Source organism: Branchiostoma belcheri, unplaced genomic scaffold (genome assembly GCF_001625305.1).
Source record: "Branchiostoma belcheri isolate BF01 breed outbred unplaced genomic scaffold, Haploidv18h27 scaffold144, whole genome shotgun sequence".
NCBI lineage: Eukaryota > Metazoa > Chordata > Leptocardii > Amphioxiformes > Branchiostomatidae > Branchiostoma > Branchiostoma belcheri.
Window position 1 is genome coordinate 466,838 of NW_017802869.1, and position 26,453 is coordinate 493,290.

Here is a 26,453-nt window from a genome sequence, read left to right on the forward strand (position 1 = left end):
AATCTGCCTTAACATGGTTCATTTGCAATATTGTCTTTGGTACACACATAATATACAGAACGAAAATCAATGTTAAATATATGTACACCTTAAGTTAAGGACACTGAAAACATTTTTGTACCACTCTGCCTTGGCACCTGTGATCTGGAAGGCTGCGAAGACCGTGGAAGCACACTTGACTTGACGTGGACAAATATTCAAGCATGCCGCTTCTGGCAGCACTTCAGAATTCACTCTTAGGAAGGAAAGAAAGCATCACTAGCCAGCACATGTAGGAACAGTGCTGTATGGTGCTGCAATGGTAGGTAATACATGTAGGACATGTCGGCAGAACGTACTGCACCTTCGCAAAACTACGGTTTCTGGTGGATGTTTGGTCAACATTGCATCAGAAGTTTGTCCATTGTATAAGATTGCACAAGGACATTCTATCCCTTGGATTGCACAACATTTGGAAAGTACAGATAGGATATTACCCTTAATTAAATATGCAAAGAAGACCTTATACGATACGTTCTGTAGAGGTGCTCTGCACAATACGTTTCGCATTTTGCGCAGGCACAGTACGTTCAGCCAACACGCTGGGCTACAGCCAGCACATAGATACAGTACCCCGGGCTGTACATCATAACATACAGTACCATCATTAAGTACATATGCAGTACTTATGCCATATGGTTGCACAAATCACGCAGAACACGAGCTTAGAATTACAGAACCGCCTCAGGGAAGCTGAAGCAGGTTTTTTTCCACATCTTTTGTCGACACGTCGATACCCTTTCATCAGGCCAGTCATGGAGTCTCTCTCTCAAGATTTCTGCGATGTACAAATGTACTGTCATCACCACAGATTGTTGTAGAGACATGGTTGTATTCTAACACTGTACAGTTATCGATCTGACCACATCCATGGACGCATGTCACACAGTTAACACACCACAAGCAGACAGATGGTAGAACGGCCGGTAAAACAGCAAAGTCAGCTTCTCGTGATCCTCTGTAGACCGTCTTATTGCACACATCAAAATGTCCCAACTTGGGCATGTCAAGGATCGTTGACTGAGTCTTGCATGAACATCCTGAGGATGACACATCGATATTCGTTCTGATGCTGTCAGCCTGTAAGGACTCAGCCTTGTCGTTTTGATGCTGTCAGTCAGTCTGAGCTCAGAGTAGCACGTCGGCAGAACGTACTGCGCCTGCGCGAAACCCGGATTTCTCACGATTTTCGTTGGATGTTCGGTCACGGTTGCATCAGAATTTTGCCTGTTGCACACGACATCTTTTATGACATAACATTTGGAAACTACAGATGGGATGTTAACCTTCTATGCATGACTAGGACCTTTTATGAGATGTTCTACTGAAGTGCTATGCACAACTATACATCGGATTTGGTTTATCTTTGAATGCCCACGATAATGATGATAATGATCATTCTGGCACTCATTAACACCTGTGCCAAGTGAGGAAAGTCGTGTAAAGTGCCTTTCCCAACGGCACAAGGTTGGTGACATGGCAGGATTTGAACCCAGGACCTCTTGGTTATGAGCCAAATGCTCTGCCATTATGCCACACCATCCCAGGACAAAGTAACTGTCACACATTCGCGAACTTCCCACAAATTAGTTCCAGAACAATGTAGGCAAAGATAGCCTCTGCAACAGACAAAATTATGATACAACGGTGACCTAAAATTAACGAAAACCATGAAAAATCAGATTCTGTGCAGGCACAGTCCGTTCTGCCGCCGTGCCGTGTTGCCTCATCGCTCGGCTGCCCTGCCCCTATCCGGGCTGACTCTCGGCAGCGGCTGCAGCATCAGTTTGTACCAGGCCTTCACGCCGTGCTGAAGGTTCACGTTGTCCAGCCAGATCAGGGTTTCTCCTATCAGCGTGTTCCGACCAAACTTCCCACCATCTTCCAGCAGATTCACCTGTGGTGCGTACAAAATTTACGCCATAATTAACATCACAGTTGACATAATTACCTTTGCCAAGAAGGTTGTGTTTTCAGTAGTGTTTGACAATGTCCATTTGTCTGTCTGTCTGTGAACAGCATAACTCAAGAAGATGAACATTCATTGTTATGAAACTTGGTCTTGACGAGACCCTTGATGAGACCTAGAAATAATTAGATGTTGCGTCCCCTGGCCATTTCAGTTGGTACTGCAGCAAAATGTCCAGCAGATTGACCTGTGAGAGATACAGAAGTGTAAGTCAGCATGAGTTTGTACCAAGCCTTCACCCCGTGCTGAAGGTTCACATTGTCCAGCCAGATCAGGGTTCCTCCTATCAGCGTGTTCCGTCCAAACTTCCCACCATCCTCCAGCAGATTCACCTGTGGGGAATACGTCATTATTTAGCATCACACAAGTTGATATACTCCTAACCAGAAAGGTAACATTTGCAAAACAAATGCATCATGTTTACCTTCGCATATGGTCTGCTCTGTTAAATTCTTACTCAAATACATTCATATATGGTGACAGGAGTCTAAATCCCTCCTGCTATAAAATTGCAACATGATGTAACCCAACACTAGTTACCATGGTGACAGACGTCTGGTTTAGGTCATTGACCTCATTTGTTTGGAGGAGAAGAGGAAGAAGAAACAGAGCAAAAACAACATGTTTTCCTTCTGCATCCACTTCTACCACAGACTGAAAAGCTTCTGATTTGTTACCTGTAGAATTGACTTCCCGAACTCCAAGTCAAACTTGAGCATCTCGTTAAACTCCGGCTCCCGGTCAGACTTGCAGGTCCTGGTCTTCTTCTTAGCCACCTTCCTGTTTCCCACCACCAGATAGCACTTCACATACAGGTCTGTAATTTAGAGCAAGTCAGATTATTAAGTGTTGATAAATGGCAACGGAAAAGATGGCAGGACAATATCAGAGAACAGACATGACATCTTAGGAACTAAAAACTTTTTTTAAGGTAACGTTTGCAAAGCAAATGCATAATCATTATGTTTAGCTTCACATATGGTCTTCTCTGTTAAGTTTTACTCAAACACATTCATATCTATGGTCAGACAGGAGTCTAAATCGCCCCTACTACAAGATTGCAACATTATGTAACTCAACACTATGTTACCATGGTGACAGATGTCAACAAATAAGGTCATTGGCAAGGTCAGAGGTCAATGTTTGGAGGAGAAGAAGAGAAAAAGGAAACTGAGTAAAAACAATATGTTTTCCTTCAGTAAACATAATAAAACTGTTACCCACCAGGAAGGTAGACTAAGGGAGAGGTGTAGATGTAGGTAAGAGATAAAAATGTTACCCACTGGTATACCAGGCAGGCACACTAAGGATTCTGAGTAAGGAATAGGTGAAAGATGAAACTGTTACTAGTGTTAGGGACAGATGTAGATGAGAGATAAGAACCAGTACCCACCAGGCAGGTAGTCGTCGGACTTGAACCTGTAGGTGATGTTCTGCACGTTGGACGATGTGAACCATCAGCATCTCCCCCTGTTCATGGATCTCTGTTCTCAAGTTCAGCCTCACCTCAGCCGTCACCTCAGGGTTACCTGTCAATAATCAATCATTAACCAATCAATCAATCAATCAATCAATCAATCAATCAACAACCAACCAACCAACCAACCAACCAACCAACCCACCAACCAACCAACCCACCAACCAATCTTCTTGCTCAAACACATTCATATCTATGGTGACCAGTCCCTTCCGCTTGTCCTGCCACTTGCTACATAATCGATTCCAACACGACATATGGTGACCAGCCCCTGGACATCATCCTGTTTCCTTCATACAAACCCTAACCTTACTGTAACCTATGCTTTAATAATGAGCCATTAAGCTGATTTCTCACCCATGGATCCGGGGTCCATGAGCTGGCCAGGCCCGAGTTCCCCCACGGCCATCTGTGAGTACATGGTGTGTTTGGGGCTGGACATCATCCTGTTCCCTTCACTGTCCACCTGCTGCTCTATGGTGTCCCAGGTCTGGTACTGGGGGCTGCAGGAACAACATAGCAAACCCTTACTGTTACTGTTACAGTACATACAATCCCTGACCCTAACTCCTACTGTCAACCTGCTGCTCTATGGTGTCCCTATGGCACCCAGGCTAGGCAAAGTTGTGGATTGCGTACCTTTTCCTGCCCTCCTGTTCTGTTGGCCTGGGAGAAGGCATCCTTTCTAGCCTGGTGGTGCTGTTAAACATCTCATCAACTGTGAACATAGCAGGCACATAATTTAGTTTGTTTTTACATAAACATCCTAAGCAAGTCATCAACAGAAGCCAAGTGAAAAAGAAGAAGAAGTGAAGCTACACACTACACACTTTTAGCATCAGCTACTTTTATGGACAGCTCAAGGCTCTTAAATGTGTACAATGTCATATGATTTGGTTTTGCTTTGATACAACATGGCTTGCAATTTCCAATGAAACTGATAGGGGGAGTTGCATGCACAGCTTGTATCAGCTCCTTTTTTCATGCTTCCCTAAAAGCTGCTTCATCCATAAATTGGCATAAATCAACTGACCTCTACAGTTACTGTTACAGTAACAATACAAGTATCAAACATAGTGGGACATAGAGACCAAGCTCTCTGCTGTACCTTCCTCAGTAGTTGGTGAAACCTCCCGTCTCTGGTTGTTGACATGGTGCCGCTGCAGGTCCTCGTGGTGGGGATGTCTGCCCATGCCACTCAGGTTCTGTCTGCACAAACAGTAAAACACAGTCAGTGTAAGCATTGTAAACATGAGAGCAATAAATGTCTACCCATGCCACTCAGGTTCTGTCTGCAGGAACAGTGATACAGTATACAGAGTCAGCGATACACAGGCATTGTCAGTGTTCAGTAAAAACACCAGTGTCAGTGTAAGTACTGTTAGTAACTGTGTAAACACTATGACTGCAAGTCCTCGTGGTGGGGATGTCTGCCCATCCCGCTCAGGTTCTGTCTGTAGAGTGATACATACATGTAGTCAGTGTTCTGTGGGATTCAGCACCAAGGACAGGCCCAGTGTTTCCTGGTTACAGCTGTTAGATGTAGACAGCAGTATACTAGGAAGATCATGACCTTACCTTCCCGGCCAGCCCAAGACAGTGTGCCCTGCTGACCCTTTGCCATGCCCAGTGCTGTACCCTGTAGTTGTTACTGTAAGGAACAGCAGTGTAAGGACGGCTTATCTTCCCACACAGCTGGATGGAGGCAGCCCCCACCTATACCTGTGCTGTACCCTCTCCCAGCTCTGTAAGATAGCAGCATAAAAACTGCGTGACCTTACCTTCCCGGCCAGCCAGAGGGCGGTGCTGTCCCCCCGCTGTACCCTGTGCTGCTGCTCTCCCCGCTCTGTAAGCTGCTCAGGCTCCCGTTGTGTAAGGAACAGCAGTGTAAGAACAGCAGTGTAAGGGACAGCATGACCTTACCTTCCTGGCCAGCCAGAGGGCGGTGCTGTCCCCCCGCTGTACCCTGTGCTGCTGCTCTCCCCGCTCTGTAAGCTGCTCAGGCTCCCGTTGGACGAGGCGCTCGACCCCAGCGAGTCCAGCTTCTTTCTGGCCACCTGCTTGCGTAGGTCGTCTCTGTCATGCTTCCCTTGGAAAACAAAAGGACCTTCTGGTAAGGGACAGCTGTATATGTAGCTGGTATTATGTTATACTGGCCATACAGAATAACCATGCAGAGAACAACAGGACCTTAATTCTGGTACGGGACAGCTGTACATGTGCTGTTCAGGTAAGGGATACATGTGCGGTTGGGGTAAGGCCTTTTTGTTATCTGTGTTGTTACATTTTGAAGCTATATAAGTTGTCAAGACAGGACTGACTAAAGAAAATGAAGGAAAGTTCATGTATTTACAAATGTATGCACATGTGAGGAAAACAATGTACAAATGAATCAATGTGTGTGTGTGTTACTCTCCAAGCAGAGGTTCGGGTTTTGGGGGTATTTTTAGCGTGTTTTTAGACTTTCTCTTTTGCACTGAATTTTTTTCCCACCAAACCCAACCTCTGCCGGCACTCACCTCGGGGAGGGGCAAACCTATTCAAAACAGGCGACAGTGCCCCTCCCCGGGAACCATCAAACTGTCATTAGGGATATCCATTTTATTGTGGTGGATTATCACACTTCTAGGCAGTCAGAAAGGCATTCATTGGGCCACACGCCTCCCGCTGACTGTGCCTATTCATGCGTTTGGTTCACACCTCCTTGCAGAACGACTGAAATGTGTTGAAGTGATTAGGTTTATAGCCCATTGAAGTTTTCGACTGCCTGCAGAGGTTGGGTTTGGTGGAAAAAAAAATTCAGTGCAAAAGAGAAATCCCGATAAAAAAAGCCTAAAAACACGCTAAAAATACCCCCAAAACCCGAACCTCTGCTTGGACAGTATGTGTGTGTGTGTGTGTACAGCAGGGTATTGTATTAACCAGGGACCTTTCTGTTATGTAATGCACAAATTAAAGCTTCTTTTTCTCAACGACAGAGCTCATAATCACCCAGGTACTGCAGCCCTGTGTTTGTTTGTTTGTTATTTTGTAAACATACCGTGAAAACTGGGGACCTTTCTGTCCCGTTCGGTGGCTGAGCGCGGTGTGGCGGGTTCACTGTGGGACGATTCGTCCTCACCTAAAAGGTTCTGCAAGAAAAAAACAACAAATAAACAAATAAATAAACAAATAAACAACTATCTGGGTCACAACATGTCATACATGTACATTCAGCTGTTCAAGAGAACCAATGATAAAGTTCATAATCTACATGGATGCTACCTGAAACGTCTGACCGTTCCCAAAATCATATCTAGTTGCTTGAGTAACTGTTTTTTGGTGTATCTTATTACCTGGATGCCTAACTTTCACCGATGTATTCATAATCTACAGTTCAGTAAATAACAATCATTCACTGCTAGATAAGTTGACAAGAGTATGATTTTCGTCTGTTTTCTGTATTTTTCTGTATCTTTGTAATTTTTCAGCTCAATTCTCCATATTTTTCCATGATGGTTACACTACCTGGTCTGTGTCACTCCTGCATTGGTTGAAACATTTCTTTATGAATTTGTTTTGGTCCAAAGAAAAGGTCTAACCTAATAACTTTTATCTCTGCTATGAGAAGCCTTGTCCTTTCCAATATCTTGGTTCCTGATATGCTGTAAATATTTTATAGCTCGTCTTGTCTGCTGAATCATACCATGTTGTAGAGGATTACATTCCTTTTATGAGCAATTATGCAGACTGCCAGCATGTCTGTTTTATGACTCTTCACAATTGGATGGCGATGATTTTATGCATTTTACGATGACACCTTTAGGCATAGCTTTTTCCTATCACTCAGCATCAATAAGACGCTTCCAGTCTAATACATACAAAGTCGTGTAGATGTACATTAAGTGTTTTGTGAAATTGAAATTGATTTTAGAGGTTCTAACAGATCATACTACTGTGTCAATTTATTGTAAAAGTTTAATTCTGCAACAGACAATAAACTGAAATCAATATCATGGTAAAATCAGCAAGATATTTTGTTATGCTCTACTGGCTATCTTGTTATCATGATGCTTTCTTTTAATGATTAAAGCCTATTAATACAAACATTCTTGCTCAAGCATGATGAACAATAAGATCTGAGATTAATTTTTAATCATCGACTACTGGTTGAAAATCCTGCTACTGGTAATTCTGAATCATATTTTGAAATAAGTAGATATGAAACAGCTGGAGCACAACTGCTACATAATAGTTGCAATACTCACTCACTGTAGCAATATCACCATATGATAGTTTTTATTTCTTTTTTCCCATGGAGCCAGTAAAGTTTTGGCAGTGGAAACCAGATTAATTGTATTGGCTAATAAATGTTGCACAACTGCTACATCAGTGTTACAATACTCACTCACTGTAGCAATACTTGCTAACTGTAGCAATATCACCATTTATTTCCTTTTTCCCATGTTTTGGCAGTGGAAACCAGTGAGAGTAATTGTATTGTCTTTACCTTATAAATGTTGCACAGTTGCATGCAGCACACACTGTTTATTCCTGGCTGATTTTCGGGTGAGCAGTTCTGAACGTTCTGGAGAATTCACAGGAGATCATTAAAAATGCAGGAGAGAGTTTTCAACCTTCAGCATAAAGCTTTTGTGTTATGCTGAAGGACAGTTATACTGGCTTTACCGATACAGCATGCTAAAGTAGACATTTTGCACCAAATTTGGTTTGGTTATGTAGTTATGCAGCAGGCAGAAGGTTAATAAACAGCCATGGTTTTAGCACTCAGGACAGGGCTGCTAAGGCAGCCGTTTTGCACCGAATTTGCGTTGGTTTTGTAGTTTTGTAGCAGGGAGAAGGTTAATGTTAGAAACAATCACAGTTTCAGCACTAGGGACAGTGCCACTAACCTTCAGCCTGCTAAGGTAGCCGTCTGGCACCAAATCTGTACTGGTTATGGGGCTACGCAGCAGAGAGAAGGTTAATGTCAATAACCACCACCATTTAAGCACCAGGGACATTAACCTTCAGTCTGCTAAGGCAGCCATTTGGCACCAAATTTGTTATTGGGTTAGGCAGCAGGGAGAAGGTTAAACATTACCTCCCAAAGCAGGAGGCAATGGCTTGGAAATGATTGAATCTGCCAGAAATGGAAGGACGGTTCTAAATATTTGATTGCAGGTCAATTTTTATTTCCAACTGGCAGCTTTGATGGTTAGCAAAGTAATTTTGTTGTGGTGCATGAATAGCTCAGGTATTGGTAAAATTTAACACACAGAGAAACAATGCTGAGTTGTTCTACTGTCACTAAGTTTATAAGGCATTTCATCTACAATGCACACTAAGATTTGTGTTTTTCTAATAAAAGAAGAATTTTCCTTGCATTTGGACGGTTATTGCAAAATATTAGAAGCACAGTTACTGTACTAATAGGCACATACTGTAACTATCTGCTAAATAATGAACAAAATGTTTCTAACAATCTACATACTACATGTAAATTACCTAAGCTTGTAATTCCACCTATAATTGCCTCATCCATTCCATTGTTTAAGTTTCTACAGCTAAAATAAGCATGAATATTCTTTCTGATGTTTAATTGGCAGCAATTTTCATCAGGTTGGTAAAGTATAGGATATAAGGGTTTTATTTTACACAACCAAAATTCCTACCTTGCTTACGTTTCATACTAATGCATCAATTTCTTGCATTTTATTCTCTCTTATAACGTCGAGAAGCAGAACTCCAGTCAGAAGCTCTGAGGAAGGTGTCTGAGAGACAATGAAACGTAAGCAAGGTAGGAAATTTGGTTGTGTAAAAGAAAACCCTTATATCCAACATATAACTCTGTACCCTGGATGTAGATTTTACCCACCATTTGTGGAGACTCCCGCATCTGCACGATGGAGGTGTCGGAGGAAGACACGTGGTTTCGCGCCAGGGACGACGGCTGATGTCGCTCGTTCACAAACCTCTTCCTGTAAGTCAGTGGGCTGTCTGACATCACGGATGACATCTGGTCTCCTGAAACATCAGGATACGGAGTCTTTCATTTCTTAAATTATAATGAAAGTTCATCTGTGTTGGTAGTAATCATAGTAAAATGATAATACCGGTAAGATGTTGAACTTAATTACACAACGGGTACACAGAGATCAAATTTTCAACAACCACTGTCACCTTCAGGATAATTAATGACCAATCACTTCCAAATGTAAACTCACAAGAGTTACGGTTACGGATATGTGACCTTATTCACACAAGACTTTATGGATACGTGACATCAGGGAGCAAACAGGGAGTTTATATCGTCCACCGTCTCTTTTATTTCTCTCATGCGTTTTTGTACTCTTCAACTCCAGGAGTACATTAATGCATTGTCTGAGTCACGTGTCTGTTAGTACATGGTCCAGAAGTTACACACCCATTAATATCTACATAGTTCTTTACAAGCACAGAATGATGAACTTTAATCCCGTGAGATGTCAGCATGTGAGTACCTGGTGGTGGTGGCTGTTGACCTTGATGATTGGCAGGTGACCTTGACCGTGACCTTGTGCGAGCTCCAGGGGGCGGACCCTGTGTGGTGTGGGCGCCGACGGGGGCTGCAAATATCACACAAACAAACAAACAAACAAACAAACAAACACATTTACACATACTGTAGGTGTGTGTAAATGCAGCTGCAGATATCAAACAAACAGAACTTTAGATAAAGAAACACATTTACACATAGCAATGGCAGCCAATTGACAATTTCATCTTCTCACTCTATTAGCAGTACAAGATTTTAATCTGTGATGCTCACTGAAATGTTGGCACACTGTTGTATCCAAAACCATGCTGAGACATGTTCCCAGAACGGGAAGACTATCCAGAACCATGCCTGATCCTAACCCAATGCAGGTCCCACTCAGGCATGGAATTAGACATTCGTGAACTGAATATCCCACCCACCTCTCCTGCGCTCAGCTTGTTGCTGCATGGTAGGCACGGTTCTGGGTACGACAAAATTACATAGGGATGGTTCTGGGTACAATAGGACTACATGTATATGCACACAGGCACAGTTCTAAGCTATCCCACCCACCTCTCCTGCGCTCAGCTTGTTGCTGCATGAGTCTGCGGCTGGGGGAAACTTCGCGGAAGGGCAGGCTGACTCCGTAACCGTGCTGGAGACTCAGTCTTCTGTCAGCTGCACATAAAGATAAAACAGATATATTATAATATTGTACAAGCAAACAGTGTAGGCATTAAGTCAATTATAGCACACTGCATATAGCATCATGAACAGAGGGAATAAAAAGGAATACAGTTGTCATGAGCAAAAATCTCTTTTCAGCTGTTGTTAAATATGACCAAGGAGGTTGCCCTGAGCTTGGCATTACTACACAAAAACCTTTCATAAGCGATTCTGTCATTCCAGGATAGACATTGTGTCCTTGGGAAAGGCATTTTGCATGACTTTCTTTACTCTAAAATGGGTGGTGACTTTGGTTGGGGAGGTGAAAGGCGATGGAAGGATAGGGATGGGCTTCTCCTTCAAATATTGTAGACACAATGTACATAACACACTGCCCTTACAGCTTCAAAAAGTCAAGTTTCCTACCTAATTGTAAGACTTAATATACACTTACATGTGAGCTCCTCTCCCAGCGAGCTCCTTGTTCTCCTGTATCTGTAAGTCGGTTCGTCTTGGTGAATGTTGGTCAGGCTCTGGGCCTTGTAGTACCTCCTCCGGGCTGGGGAGAAAAAACACGCTCTTCAGCACATTAGGAACTAAACTCTGTATGATCTCTGTCAGAATCATACAAGGTACAAATCCAGGGATGGAAAAGTAAGGAGGAAAGAGAGTAAATGGTGAGAATGGTGAAATTTGGAAAAAAAAAGTAAGAAAATAAACTGAGGAAGAAAAGCAAATTTCACAGCATCTGAGCTGCATGGTTTTGTAACAGGAGTGGAGATGTGAAAGAAATGAAGAATAGAAGCAACAAGCAACACTTACTGATCATGAGGTCTCTTCACTATGCAAAAGTAAAGTAAAACATGCCAGTGTCATGATTTGCATTCAGGACAGGGCTTACAGACTCAAGAGTGCTAACAAAAGACAACACAAGAAGACAGGTTAAGAAGGGTTTTTTACATCATGCCCCACTGTGCTACATGATAGTGGCAGAACACAAATTTGTGGAACAAAGAATGTGGTTTGACTTCTGAAAAGCAAAGACTAAGTCTCCATGCAAAAGAAACACCAGTACCAAGTCAGAAATAAAGCATAAAGGAAAATTGTTTGCAGTCTGTCATGAAAGTTCATCTGTGCTAATGGTAGTTACATGTTAAGAGTTAAAACTTTAGACCCAACACAAAAAGTCTACCAGATACCTTTGACCCAGTGTTGACGTCACACTGCAAAGAAGCCACAGGACAAGCCTCACTGGGTCAGTCTCCTGAGGAAGACCAGAGTGACTGGTCGAAAGCTCTAGGTTAGAGAACTTTTTGTGTTGGATCTGAAGTTTTAACTTTAAACATGTAACTACGAACACAGATGAACTTTCATGACAGTATAAAGGAAAACTGTCTGTATTCTGGATGGCAGGATTTGAATTGATTGAAATGGATTCTGTTGGTGGCGGGAGAAGCAACAGAAAGGAGAGAGAAAAACGGAGGAGAGAGAAAAACGGAGGCTTGACAGAAGAGGGAAACCGTTTACCTTTCTCATACTCTTCTTCATCTGCGGGGTGAAGGGTCAGCCAAGAGAGGAGGAAGTGACATGCAGAGGAAGGGAAAGGGACACACGTAACATAGGGTCGCATGCTTAGTGCCTTATACTGCAGGGTTGGACAAGTTTTCAAAAATCCACTTGCCCTATTGGGCAAGTACATGGTAATTTCTACTTGCCCGAACCAACTTTTCACTTGCCCAATGGAAATGACATGTTTCTATGCATTTTTACCGCAAGGACATTTTTCAAATGACATGTTTCTAATAGTATGCATTTTTACCACAAGGACATTTTTTCAGTGAAAAAATTAACGCTTGACCAGTCTTTCCCAAAGTAAGGAGGTTTGAGATTTGCAAATGATTCTTTGACAAAAAGTCATACTTTTGACTGAAATCAATAAAATATTATGGGAATACATTATGTGAAAATGATGGGTGATTTTGCTCCAAACACTGGGGCATAATGTCAAGTCCAAAAAATTTACAGGGGGATATTTACTTGCCCGATTACAGTGCTTTTACTTGCCCTGGGCAAGTGGGCAATGAGACTTGTCCAACCCGGTACTGTATGTATATTACACACATAAACAGCATCGCATTCTCATTACAGATAACAGAACAGGGTAACATGCCTCAGATATAGTAATCTCTAACCCATACAGGGTTGCATTCTCTTTACACGTAACATAACAGGGTTGCATGCCTAAGATGTAGTTTCTAACCCTTACATACACATAACATATTGGCATGCCTGATAGTCATTTCTAAACACACAAAACAGGGTCGCATTTTCCTTACACGTTACACATACATAAAACAGGATGACATGCCTCAGATACTACATTGTAGTCTCTTCTACACACACATCACATAAATGCTGGAAAACCTGTATACTGTATACATGTACCTGCTGGAACCACTCTACCATCTCTATTATACACATTGTTATACACAAGACCTGTACCTGTTCCTTCTAGAGCTTTACCACCAGACTGTTTAAGTTAGACACACGATTAACTTTTTCAGCGTGTGGTACTTGCCTGTGTGGGGGTGGAACGCCTTACTGTGGGTAAGGGGGGACAGGGTTGTTTGTTCGTTTGTTTGTTTATTTACCCACCTGCGGCAGTGATGAGGCTTGCCTGTGTGGGGGTGGAACGCCTTACTGTGGGTGAGGGGTGACAGGGTTGTTTGTTTGTTTGCTTGTTTGTTTGTTTACCCACCTGCGGCCGTGATGAGGCTTTGGTGGCTCCTGCTTTTCTGCAGGTCGACCGGCTTGCCTGTGTGGGGTGGAACGCCTTACTGTGGGTGAGGGGGGGACAGGGTTGTTTGTTTGTTTGTTTGTTTATTTATTTACCCACCTGCGGCAGTGATGAGGCTTGCCTGTGTGGGGGTGGAACGCCTTACTGTGGGTGAGGGAGGACAAGGTTGTTTGTTTGTTTGTTTGTTTACCCACCTGCGGCAGTGATGAGGCTTTGGTGGCTCCTGCTCTTCTGCAGATCCACCGGCTTGCCTGTGTGGGGGTGGAACGCCTTACTGTGCGTGAGGGGGGACAGGGTTTTTGGCTTGGGCAGCTCGGCGGAGTTGTTCTCGTCGTGTTCGTACAGGGTGAACCAGTGGGGCTGGTTGTCCAGGAAACTCCCGTCAGACAGATCAATCAACACCTGCATGGGGGATGAGATGATAGAATAATGTAATTAGTTTTGTAGATTGTCAAGCCTGTTGTTGCCGTTATATTTTGTCATGTTATATTTTGTCACCAGGGCAAGCCCTTGGTAATAGGCACCAGTTGGGCTGCCCTGGCTGTGAGGGTTGAACAGCCATACCAATAAAGATTCAACCTGAGAGATCTATCAACACCTGTGGAAGATAGAATGCAACATGGATGGAAAATTCAATCTGAGAGATCAAGACCTATAGAACAAGATAGAACACAACTTAGGACAGGACGTTAAGCTGTGATCCATTGTTTATTGTTCTTGTCAAAAAAAGCTTGGGGAATTTTCCCTGGCACAATGAACCTGTGAATTACAGTTTGTCTGTCTTCTCTGTCACAACCATTGGAAGAGTAGCTCTTCAGTGAACTGGTTTGAGGTAACTTTTTTACTTGGCACCAGAATTCAAATAGCATAAATTAACCCTGAGTTGGAAATCATACATTAATTAATGAGAAATGACAGTTTGTTTTCTTACCTCACCGAGGAAGTCGTTTGGGGTGAACCTGTCGTAGTCCCACACAGTGAACTCCACTGTTTTAGACTTCAGCTGGGGAAACAGCAGAATACATCAAGTTATTTACATGCTACTGTTCAATTTTGAACTTTTAATCAAACCACTACATTGATAGATGGAAACACTGTCACAACTAGGAAGAAATTTTTAAGGACTTTCCTCAACTGTTGGGGGCAAAATATCAGCATTTTTAGTTGATTCAGAACCAGAATCTTTTTTTTTTTTGCAAATCAGAAAAACATGAAGAGGCAAATCTGAGAACCAACAACTTAAATTGGTGTGGCCTAAAACATACTATCAGAACTTTGGAGTGAGCTCAAGCTGAACATCAGCTGTTCCTGTTTGTTCGTTTGTTTGTTTGTTTGTTCCTACCTGCTCTTTGGTGATTCCCTTGTAGATGACCGTCTGGTTCCATTCTGGGTTCAGGGTTTTTGGAATGTACTTTGTCCTTCTCTTGTTCTCAGCACTGCGGAAAAGCAAGGCAGGAACAGTGCTTTCAGAGTGTGAATTAACACATTGAATGGACAGCATGTCTACTAACATAATTCCACCAGGTCACATATATCTGTGTCCATAATATCACCAGGGTCCATAATATCACCACCTTGAGAAAAAGTGTGCTTTAAGATATTTTTACTGCAACATAGCCTAGGTATGTACATTTGATGTGTGAAGGAGTACATACCAAAAGTATGTTGCATGAAAAAATATCTTAAAGCAGACTGTTTCTTAAGGTGGCGATATTATGGACCCTGGTGATATTATGGACACAGATGTTGTATGCCACCCTGAAAAATGCATCTAAACAGATTTCCAATGCAACATCCCCCAGTATACTACACTCCTGTATATCCAAACTGTGCATACCTGTACCTGGGGGTGCTGCACTACAGATCTCTCAAACACACAGTTTTTTCAAAGTGGCAGATAAATGTTGATGGAGGTTATCAGCCTGTTATTATTGCACATGTCCAGGCTAAAACCTACAAATCCTGTACATCCTCAGATTGTCTTACTTCTAACAAATATTAACCTTTTCCCTGCTGCCTAACCCCATAACCAATACAAATCTGGTGCCAAAATGGCTGCCTTAGCAGGCTGAAGGTTAATGGTCCTGTCCCTAGTTCTGAAACCATGGTTGTTATTAACCTTCTTCCTGCACAAACTATCGATTGATATGCGTATTGATATAATATTTGCTCACTTCCTTCCAGGGAGCAGGTAGACCTTGACAAAGGGGTCGGAGAAACCGTTGATGTCCTTTGCGGCCAGGTTTCGTGCCCGATTGATGTTGATGATCAAGTCTTTCGTGGTCTCGTCATATCTCATCTGAAGCTACAAGTCAGGTGCAAGGGAAGGACATTAATCTTGTTGTTACGTTGGTGAAGGTTAGACATCCAGGTAATAAGACATGCCGAAATCAACTCAAGCAACTGGATATGGTTTTGGAAACGGTCAGATGTTTCAGCTAGCATCCACTAGTTTGTGCTCATAAACCTGCATTTCTCCTCTGGTCTCTCAGTCACTGACGAAAGCTAGCTGAAACGTCAGACCTTTTCTAAAATCATATCCAGTTACTTGAGTAACTGCTTTTTGGTGAATCTTGTCATTATTTGTGAAATCATGCCTGAAGGCTAATTGCTTTTACAGAGTCAAAAATACTATACAGTACAATGCAATGATAGGAAACAGACAACTAATGTCTGGAAAAACTTAATATACTTCTACTACTACGCTTAGCTATTATAGGGTTTGACTTCTTCTTTGAAGGCAGTGGATAATGAATAGGCCCATGTTATCATAATGAGTGGGTTTTGTGATCTTAGTAGAAAAGCAGGCAATAAGGCTGAAAGCCTAGAGTTACTCTTAGGGGTAGGTAGAATTGGAAAATCTGCGCACAGGTGAATAGACATACAATGTTAATATTACCTTAAATTGTCTATTTTGTAAAACTACAAAATATACATGAAGCCGATGATCTTTAATTGGCAAAATACTTTCAAAAGTATCCTCAGTTTCTGTGCAAACACTATGGGTCGACTGGCTGAGGAAAGTTGTACACTTAAGAGAAATCAGCAAAGTCAAAAATAGTCTTACCTCAATTTCGCCGGTTATATCAGTTTCTTTAGACGCCTCTTTTGATGGTAGCTTGTCAGGGAGAAAAGAGAACAGATGACAAACAGATTCCAAATGCTAGAACAACTAAAAAGATATTCAAGGTTATAACATATTCCCATAAAGTGAAACTATCACTCAGCCCCCTTTAGCAAGCTCTGGCAAAAGAGTCTCTTGACTGAATTTTCGCCTTGTTCCTGGTTTCTCACTGACGTTTGTTCCAGACCATCGGGCAAATGGAGCACAGTAACTGAAGAAGGCCTGGGGTTCAGATTGTTCACATAGAAATTTTCTGTCCTTCCAGCCAAATGATTAACGAAAAATTGCCTGGTTTGAAAGAAAACAGTAAAATCACAGATAACCGAGGTTTCAGCACCAAGGACAGAGATAACATCATCATCTATTTCTGGAAGCATTAAGTCATTTGCGTGTTCCATGAGGAATGGGTTGATTTTATTCTTCCTAGGGTAGCATACATGCCGAATTATTGAGCACACATTGTCTGTCTGCCTGGTTTTCTTGGCATGAAATAATGTATTACAATGTTGACGAATGATAATGACAGTGTCTGGAGCATTTAGGGTTACTTAGGTGTGGACTGGAACATGTAAATCTTCCCTCTTGCTGAAAGTGACTCTACTGAAAGTTTGGGAGCAGAAATATTTCTTTCACTGTTGTTTTTGGGGTTGACTGTAATATTTAACAGTTAGATAGCCAGCCTACTAAATCTATGCAAGGCACATTGCTTTTAGACTACTGGGCAACAGCCTAGGATACCACCAAACATTTTCTTCATCCGAGCACTCAATCAACATGTCATTCTCTAAGGCCAGGATTCAAACCTAGTTTGAAACAGCCTTGAAGAACAGGATCCCATGCTGCTATCTGAGAAAATTATCTCCCCTCCTTCAGTACCCGCAGGCTTGTCTCTGCCCTTCACATGAAACCTGCCGTATCCCTGCCTTATCTGCTCAAGTGCAGCTGGCTGCATGTGATATGTGGGTATTGTTGGGCATAGGAAAATAAATGTTGTGTTTCCTGTTTCCCAACCGACCTTAGAAAAAAACTGCAAATCCTAGCCTTTTTTATGCAGAAATGACATGTGTGCATTGTTAGGCCTAGGAAAAAAATGTTGTGTTTCCTGTTTCTAAACTGACCCTAGAAAACATGCTGACCCTAGCTTTTTTTGGGAGGATCCCTGCAAGGGACATAAATTTTTTTATCTGCTGGTGTGCAGCTGGCTAGGCCTAGGAAAAAAAATGTTGTGTTTCCTGTTTCCCGACCACCTTAGAAAAAAACTGCAGACCCTAGCCTTTTTATACGGACCTCTGCAGGGGGCATAAATTTTTCAAGATGATTAACCTTTTCTAGCTCCATGATCTGACACCTGAGTGATGAAACATGGTAATCTGTTTTCCTACATTAACATTGGAACTATGAGTTTCCCCGTTCAAGTTTTAAATTGTAATTGTTAAACTGTGTTGTATAAGTTAAATCACCATATACTATACAGAGATCTGGTCAAAGCTTAAAAAAAAGGAAGAAAAAAAATAATCCCTATACTTTTTATACCCTAATTTTTTCAGGACTGAAACAGGAAACACAATACTTTTTTTTCCTAGGCCATGTCAGAATGTGTGCATAGATAGCAGAGCAGGAGGAGGATAGAAAGGCACGATAATGCAGGTGAAATGAAAGTCTGATCCGGCCACCCTGAGGGGTGGGTACAGAACAGGAACTGTCTTCCCACAGTCAAGAGGGCCTGCATGGGGGGGTCCCAACAACGCTCTACGCTATAATGCAGCAGGTAACATGAAAGTCTGATCCAGCCAGCCTGAGGGCTGGGTACAGAACAGGAACTGTCTTCCCACAGTCAAGGGGGCCTGCATGGGGGGGTCCCAACAACGCTCCACGCTATAATGCAGCAGGTAACATGAAAGTCTGATCCAGCCAGTCTGAGGGCTGCATATATACAAAACAAGAACTATCTTCCCACAGTCAAAGGTAACTGGCTGTCATCTGCATGCCGTGGCTTTACATACTTCCTTGTCTCTCTATGATAAGCGTTGAGTGTGAGTGCAGATAATTACCACACTGATGGGTTCAGCATTTTCAGTGTTTAAGTGAGATGTGTGTTCTAACAGTCTACTACTAAAAGGCATATTTCATAACAATTACCTAGTACATTATTATCTATGTAAGTCTTATATAAGTCTGACTTTCTTGTACCTTGCGTGGTGCTTGTCTTGCCATGGCAGTTTACTCTGGCAGGATTGGACTAGTTTGTGTGCACTCTATGATTGTACCTTGCTGAGTATAGTAAGTAAGTAAGTACTAAGTAAGTAAGTGAGTACTAAGTAAGTAAGTAAGTAAGTAACGTTGTACCTTGCGTGATGCTTGTCTCGCCATGGCAGGTGACTCTGGCAGGATTGGACTAGTTTGTGTGCACTCTATGATTGTACCTTGCTGAGTATAGTAAGTAAGTAAGTACTAAGTAAGTAAGTAAGTAAGTAAGTTACTAAGTAAGTAGCGTTGTACCTTGCGTGGTGCTTGTCTCGCCATGGCAGGTGACGCTGGCAGGATTGGACTGGTTTGTAAGTAAGTAAGTAAGTACTAAGTAAGTACTAAGTAAGTAAGTACGAAGTAAGTATTACTAAGTAATTACTAAGTAAGTAAGTAACGTTGTACCTTGCGTGGTGCTTGTCTCGCCAGGGCAGGTGACGCTGGCAGGATTGGACTAGTCTGTGTGCTAGCTGAGTATAGTAAGTAAGTAAGTAAGTACTAAGTAAGTAAGTGAGTACTGAGTAAGTAGTAAGTAAGTAAGTAAGTAACGTTGTACCTTGCGTGGTGCTTGTCTCGCCAGGGCAGGTGACGCTGGCAGGATTGGACTAGTCTGTGTGCTAGCTGAGTATAGTAAGTAAGTAAGTAAGTACTAAGTAAGTAAGTGAGTACTGAGTAAGTAGTAAGTAAGTAAGTAAGTAACGTTGTACCTTGCGTGGTGCTTGTCTCGCCAGGGCAGGTGACGCTGGCAGGATTGGACTAGGAGCTGTACTGGAAGCAGTGGAAAGACTAGGTGAGGCAATGTTACAGGGGGAGGCAGAGGGCCTGCATGGGGGGGCCCGGTTCTCGCCCCTCACGGTCGCCAGTTGGGCTGCCAGCTGGTCAGGGTCCACCGCCGACTCCACCGAATACTGCCTGCAAGGACCTTCGGAGAGAGAAGGAGCAGTTTCCAGTCAATACAAGATCATTTCTCAGTCAATACAAGAGTTCCTGATTGACTAAATAGGCAATGAAGACAACTATTGTATACAGTGACTAGATAGGTTTACATGCATCGCCTATCCAGAAATGTGCCAGAGCACGGTTTTGGATAAAGCATGGTTCTGGATACAATAAAACATTTCCGAATAAATAAATGAATTCCTGTGTGACTGGGTATAGGCAACTTGTCATGAAGACAACTATCGTATCCAGAACCATGCCTGAAATAGGTCTATATGCATGGCCCACTCCGGCCTGAGAACATGAGCTTGGTTTTGGATAAAACACGGCTCTGGATGCAATGAGGACATTTTCTGTTCAGCTGAAAGTACAGTTACTGTAAAAATTATGCACTATCATCTTCTTTCTGCAGAACTTCGTCCTATGTCAGTTATTTCCCAGGAATTAGTACGTACTGGTAACACACTAGATGGTAGTGTATCTGGTAAATTTTAGATAAAACACATTAGAATATTGCAAATTCTGATGACCTTTAAATCTAAATACTTTAACCTGTAGCAGGATGGTACATAACTTAGAAAAAGAATTTTGCAATTGGAATTGTGAAGGACTAAAAGCATGCAAATTGATATAAAACGTTTATTATGCATGTATCTGAGTGACAAATATACACGACAGACTGAGCTCCTACACAAAGACAAACATGTAAGGTGAAGAAAAGGTTACGTTGACAGAAAAAACTGTTACAAGTAAGAAGAACATAAATTCAAGCTAATACATGTACTTGTAGAATGACCACCAAACCTTCACTGTTTTATTCTACAAGACAGCCTTGAAATAAAGAGTGTTTCATCCTAAAAAAATGTTTTAGGTCAAACACTTCAAATCTGAAGAAAACTCTGTAAGTTTAATATACAAATTGTCAACTCCTGGTACCTAGTTTGATATAAATCAAAATGTTTTTATCATCCAGTTGTTGAATCAACAGTTACTGCTTTCTTGTGTAATAAATGCTTTGTTGGAAGCTTTAAAGTGATGAAAGGAAATTGAAGAAGTTGGAAGTACCGAAAATTCTGTTGGCAGCAAAGTCTTTATCATCTACCAAAAAACAGTTACTGAAGCAACTGGATATGATTTTGGAAACGGTCAGACGTTTCAGCTAGTATCCACTAGCCTTCGTCAGTGACTGAGAGACATGCAGGTTTATAAGCACAAACTATTGATTGATATGCAAATAAAGTGAAGACAATTTTTCGATTCCGATTCTGTCTATCATCCAGTTGTTGAAGCAACTGCTTTCTAGTGTAATAATAAATTCTTGGAAGCTTATTACTGTGTTGAAAGGGAAAAAGTTGAAGAAGTCTGAGTACCAAAAATTCTGTCAGCAGCAAAGTCTGCGTGTCGGCCTGCGGGCCCCAGTACCAGCTCGGAGTCGGGCGCTAACCGGGTGCCTGTTGGGCAGCACTGGCTTCGGGAGGGGAAGGGGGGCAACACATGATACACATGCGCAGTTCACTATACATTACACTTACTAGACTAGTAGTAGTAGTAGGCATCTTTCCATCACTATACACTACACTATCAGCATTTTTCCATAAGATTCTACGGTAGACCTCTATTGCATTTCCATTCTACCGGCTATTATATATAAGGCAAAAATATCATTCTTCTCTACAAGACAAAGCAGAAGGGGAGATTAGTTAGTGAGTGAGTGGGATGCCCTGGTTAGCAACAGGTTAATAAGTTAACAAGTTAGAATAGTTATATACTCCTGGGTGCTTAAGCATTTTATGACATCACAAAATGCACACCACATCCTTTAAAGAGTAACTAAAAGGTAACTGTAAATGTAACTAAAAATCGATGAAGACTTTTTATGTTCTAATATCTTTTCAGTCTGGTTATACATGTATCCATCCATTTTAAATTTGTGTCATTTGTTGCCTAATTTTTTAATGTGTTTCTAGATAACTACAAACAGGCCTGAAAGGTTTCAGATTATTTATCATCTAACACGATTGACTTTGGTTTGTGTTTCACAGGAACTTGTGGAGACAGTACATGGTATCACCAGAAGGATGAACTAAACTTCATTTGTGTGGACAAGTAATGGCCATGACACAGTGTAATGTCATAAATTGGTTAAAGCATTTGGATTGTATTATACTAAGACTAGTCTTAAGAGCCTGATTTTCATCTGTGGTTAGAATGTCAGTGCAAAAGAAAGGTGGTTATGAGGGGGTGGTGTGTTAAGTCTTGGGTTGGGTCTCAGGTCTCCATTCCCCTGGCCATAGATAATGAACGGTCCCTTACCTGGAAAGGGTAGTTTGAGCCTTGAGAGAGAGAAGCAGGTGCAGAGATTAGGGGGAACAGTAGAGTAGTAACACACAAGTGGAGCATACATAACGTTGTATAAACATACATCACGTTATATAAACATACATAACATTGTATAAACATACATAGAAAATTGTATAACCAACACATATCACAGTGTACCGATTCATACATGGGAGAGAAATGCATTGCCATGACAAGGGATAGCAAAATTGGTGTAAATAGCAGCTTTTTCCCCTTAGACAGAAACAAAAGCACAACATTTAACTGTTTTGAAGGGAAGTACAACAGGTTAAAACAAAGAAATACAGAAGTATAGGAACACTGACAAGCCACTGTACAGTTCTTTGTACATATTAACATTTTACGTAACATTGTGATGCCATCACAAACAGAAGTAGAACCATAACATGTACACACCTTTGCAGTGAGACTTATGTCACATCAAATTCATTCTATACCTCATGAAAGAAATCTTGGTTCAAATCTTTTCTACAGTAGTTCAAATCTTAATGCCCCGCCTTGCTTTCATTTTTCATATGATGCAGTTGTAATGAAAATGCTCTGAAATGTATGTATGAGGAAGTTTACTGGAAGAAGTCGAAGGCCTTACCAAAGCCAGATCTTTTCCTGTCAGCTGCTGATTGATGCTGTGTGTCCGACAGCATGTTGAAATCACTAAAAACAAAATGAAAGCATGTTGGAATAGACTGTTTCTGATCGAACATCATACAACAACAGACAGCATGTTGAAATCACTGGGAACAAAACAATGGTATGGATTTGAGTCATGAAATGAAAGCATGACATTTACCTTCAAACCAACTGTATACTGTAACGTCAATTCACTTTATATTAAGCAAAACTTCCTGGTCTGAAGAAAATGAATATGTTCAAAGAATTTAGTCTTCATGGTGGCAGCAAATTAGAATGTCTGGTACAAAACTACTCCAGAGTAATAAAATTTGTGTGTATAATGGAGCAGACTGATTCAACAGATGATGCAAGTTCTGGCTGCTAAACATAGACCCACTAGCTGACCTTACCTTCTGATGACGATTTCTATTTCTCCGTTGGACACACTGACAATCTTCAGAACTTCCTCGTAAGTCTTGCCTGTCAGCTTCGCTCCGTTCCACTCCAGTACCTGGGCACCTGTTATATAAACAAACATTATACACCTGCCACATTTACATTCAAAATTATACACCTGGGCACCTGTTATATTAACAAACATTATATACACCTGGGCACCTGTCAGAGTTAACACATGTTATACACCTGCCACATATAATAGCTAGCGTAGTAGTAGAAGTAGAAGTTTTTCCAGACAGTTGTTGCCTGTCTTCTATTACTGTATTGCGCTGAGTAGTATACTAACTTTACTGTAAAAGCAATTAGTCTTTATTTGGGCATGATTTTGCAAATAAAGTTTTTTTCTGTCACATGCACCATGGATTTCACAAGACTGCTCTCTCTTTTTTCTCTTCCTCTACTTGACATATAAATTGCAAAAATTCAGTGATTCTACACATTGCACCTTGTACAAGTGTTGTACAATAACTTTAGTTAACAGTCCTTACCCTCGAACAGCCCCTCCACCTGTTCTGCCACTCCGCCAGGGTAAATCCTGGCCACGTATGCCCCGATCTCACCCCGGCCTCCTGGGATCTCTTTTCCACCGACTACACGCAAACCCAGGCCGTTACCTACACAACACACAACAGGGGTACACATAACTCAGGTTAGTCATCATCATACATGTATAATCACAGTAAATCCTGGCCACGTAGGCCCCGATCTCCCCCCTTCCACCCGGGATCTCTTTCCCACCGACTACACGCAGGCCCAGGCCGTTACCTGTACAGGTGAGATAACTCAGTCATCATCACATAACCACCAACCACTCTCAGCCCCAGGCCGTTACCTATATACAGAGGTACATGTAACTCAGGTTAGTCATATAACCGCAGGCTGGGGTAAATCCTGGCCACGTACTGCCCCGATCTCACCCCTTCCACCCGGGATCTCCTTTCCTCCAACCACTACACGTAAACCCAGGCCGTTACATGTACAGGTGAGAAAACTCAGAGTCAGTCATCTCATACAACCACCGACCATTCTCAGCCCCAGGCCATTACCTACATACAACAGGGGTACATGTACGTCAGGATTAGTCTCATCTCATCTATCCCGCACGTCAGCAGAATGTACTGCACCTGTGCAGAAACTCAATTTTTCATGGTTTTCATTGGATTTTCGGTCAACGTTGCATCAGAATTTTGTTGCTTGTTGCAGATATCTTTTTCGACATAACATTTGGAAACCACAAACAGGATGTTAACCTTATATACACAAATACTACCTTATATGAGACTTCCTACCCAAGTGCTATGCACAATACACTACAGATTTTGCACAGGTGCAGGACGTTCTGCCGACGTGCTTGTCTATCTCTATCCGACAACCTATCAAATAACCAAGGACCATACTCAGGCCCACTCTCAAGTCATTACCTTCAGAACTCAGGGTTAGTCAGAACCAACAAATTAAATTAATGTGGCCTAATTCAGGGTCACTCCTGACAGACACAATGGCAATAAATGATAAAGTTAAATCTGCCAGGCCGAGGGTAATGGCCCTTCTACCATTACAGGCCACATTACGCTGACCAGACATTCATTTTGTGTTTCAAGTTGTTCCAACAGGTTTCAGGATGATGCAGTACTACAGTATAGCTGGAAACACAATTTGGGTCTCAAGGATCATCATCATGTTGATGATTCCGTCAGAAGGCAATCCCATTTGTTGTTTTTTGTTAAATTGGCTTGGAGAGATCTTCAACTAAGTACAGGACAATTCACAGACTTTTTGATATCACTTCTGAACTAATTCTAGGCTCCAATATGTAAATTATCGTGTGATATCTCTAACATACATATTGTAAGAATTAGGAGAGTAGAAACAGAAAGACCCGGGCCGGGGTTCGAACCCACGAAAAAAACCCGGGCACCAGTCCACATGCCGGCGCTCTAACCACTCGGCTAAAAGGTCTAGACCCATCGGCCGGGTCAGTTGGTAGCGCCTATAAACCCCCCACTGTTACAATTAATGTTTGCCCTCACCTTGTACAGACCTGTCCTTGGGGTCCCTGCTGAGGCAAGTGTTACTGTTAGGGTAGAGTTAGGGTTTAACTAAAGGGTTCTCAGGTTAGTGACATGGTTTTGCTCACCTTGCACAGACCTGTCCTTGGGGTCCCTGCTGAGGTAGTACTTCCTGGTTGGAAACTCGTACATGGACGTCGGACGCTGGGCCTGAAAATGGAGAAACACACAAATAACAATTGTCGTGTTTAACATTAAATGCAATATTAAACACAGTGTAGAGAGGGCCACGAAGCTACCTACTGATGGCACCATGAGTGACACGTTCCTGGGCAACTGTTACAAGTCAAGTAAGTGAGTCAATCTTTAAAATCCTTAATTGACCCAGAGCCCTTATTTTATAGATTCGTAAGTTCTGGGCCCTCCATGCACTTCCCCTTCTATTCATTCATCTTCTAACCAACATTACTTTTAAAAATACAATTGTCATGATCAGTCACTGATGGTGTATGGACACTAACAAATTGCATGCATTCGGTCTCCCTGAACCTGTAGCAAATTATTTACTAAGTCAAAATATTTAAGTAATTGTAGCATCTGAATTTTAAAAATCATTGAAAACTGCACCAACTTTCAACCAATCAAGTTCTTGCAACAATCAACCAATCAGGATGCTTCTAACTGTTCTAGTAATAACCAATCAGAAGGCAGATGCTAATCAATCAAGTTCTTACAACAATCAGCCAATCAGGATGCTTCTAACTGTTCTAGTAACAACCAATGAGAAGGCAGGTGTCAGGTTAGCCTCAGTTGATGAAATGTAAACACAGTCTGCCTGGAGAACCTCAACTTTGTGAGGAAAAATTCAACAGAGGAGGTGAGTTAGAATTTTGTTCACCTTTTCCAGGGATAGATACTGTTAATTTTGACAAAATCTGACCAAACTCTAAACCTTAAAGTACCTCCTAGGACGACAAGTTTGAGTTTTAAAAGACGTACTTTTCTCTTCCTGTGCTGTTCCAAGATGGTGACGCCCCCCTCCTCCAGCCGTTCCATGAAGGGCTGGTCGTCTTCGTCCATTTCGTTCCACACGTCCCTGGATAACTGGGCCACGGAGTCGTGAAGCCGGAACGTTCCGGTGTACGCTTGCAAGTTCAAGAACAAAATAAGGTTAGTCACAAACTTTGTAGCCTCCTATATGTGTTTTTCGGTGAATAGGCAGACCCCTACCGAATCTTGAAGACGGAACGTTCCTATG

The 26,453-nt window shown here is 42.0% G+C and overlaps 1 protein-coding gene across 1 annotated transcript; it reads right to left on the bottom strand.

Moving 5' to 3' along the window:
- Positions 1 to 5,353: 5,353 nt before the first annotated feature.
- LOC109464953 (protein piccolo-like) lies at positions 5,354 to 26,402 on the bottom strand. The gene is made up of 20 exons (XM_019762071.1): positions 26,195 to 26,402; positions 25,324 to 25,405; positions 23,675 to 23,800; positions 23,138 to 23,246; positions 22,705 to 22,769; positions 19,523 to 19,737; positions 16,515 to 16,565; positions 15,622 to 15,752; positions 14,790 to 14,883; positions 14,379 to 14,450; positions 13,642 to 13,849; positions 13,409 to 13,483; positions 12,178 to 12,198; positions 11,105 to 11,209; positions 10,558 to 10,662; positions 9,968 to 10,072; positions 9,343 to 9,491; positions 7,975 to 8,052; positions 6,526 to 6,616; positions 5,354 to 5,574 (listed from the first exon to the last, which is right to left on the bottom strand). The coding sequence occupies exons 1-20, from the start codon at positions 26,273 to 26,275 to the stop codon at positions 5,405 to 5,407; spliced, it is 2,133 nt and encodes a 710-aa protein (XP_019617630.1). The 5' UTR covers positions 26,276 to 26,402; the 3' UTR covers positions 5,354 to 5,404.
- Between the last annotated feature and the right edge of the window lie 51 nt (positions 26,403 to 26,453).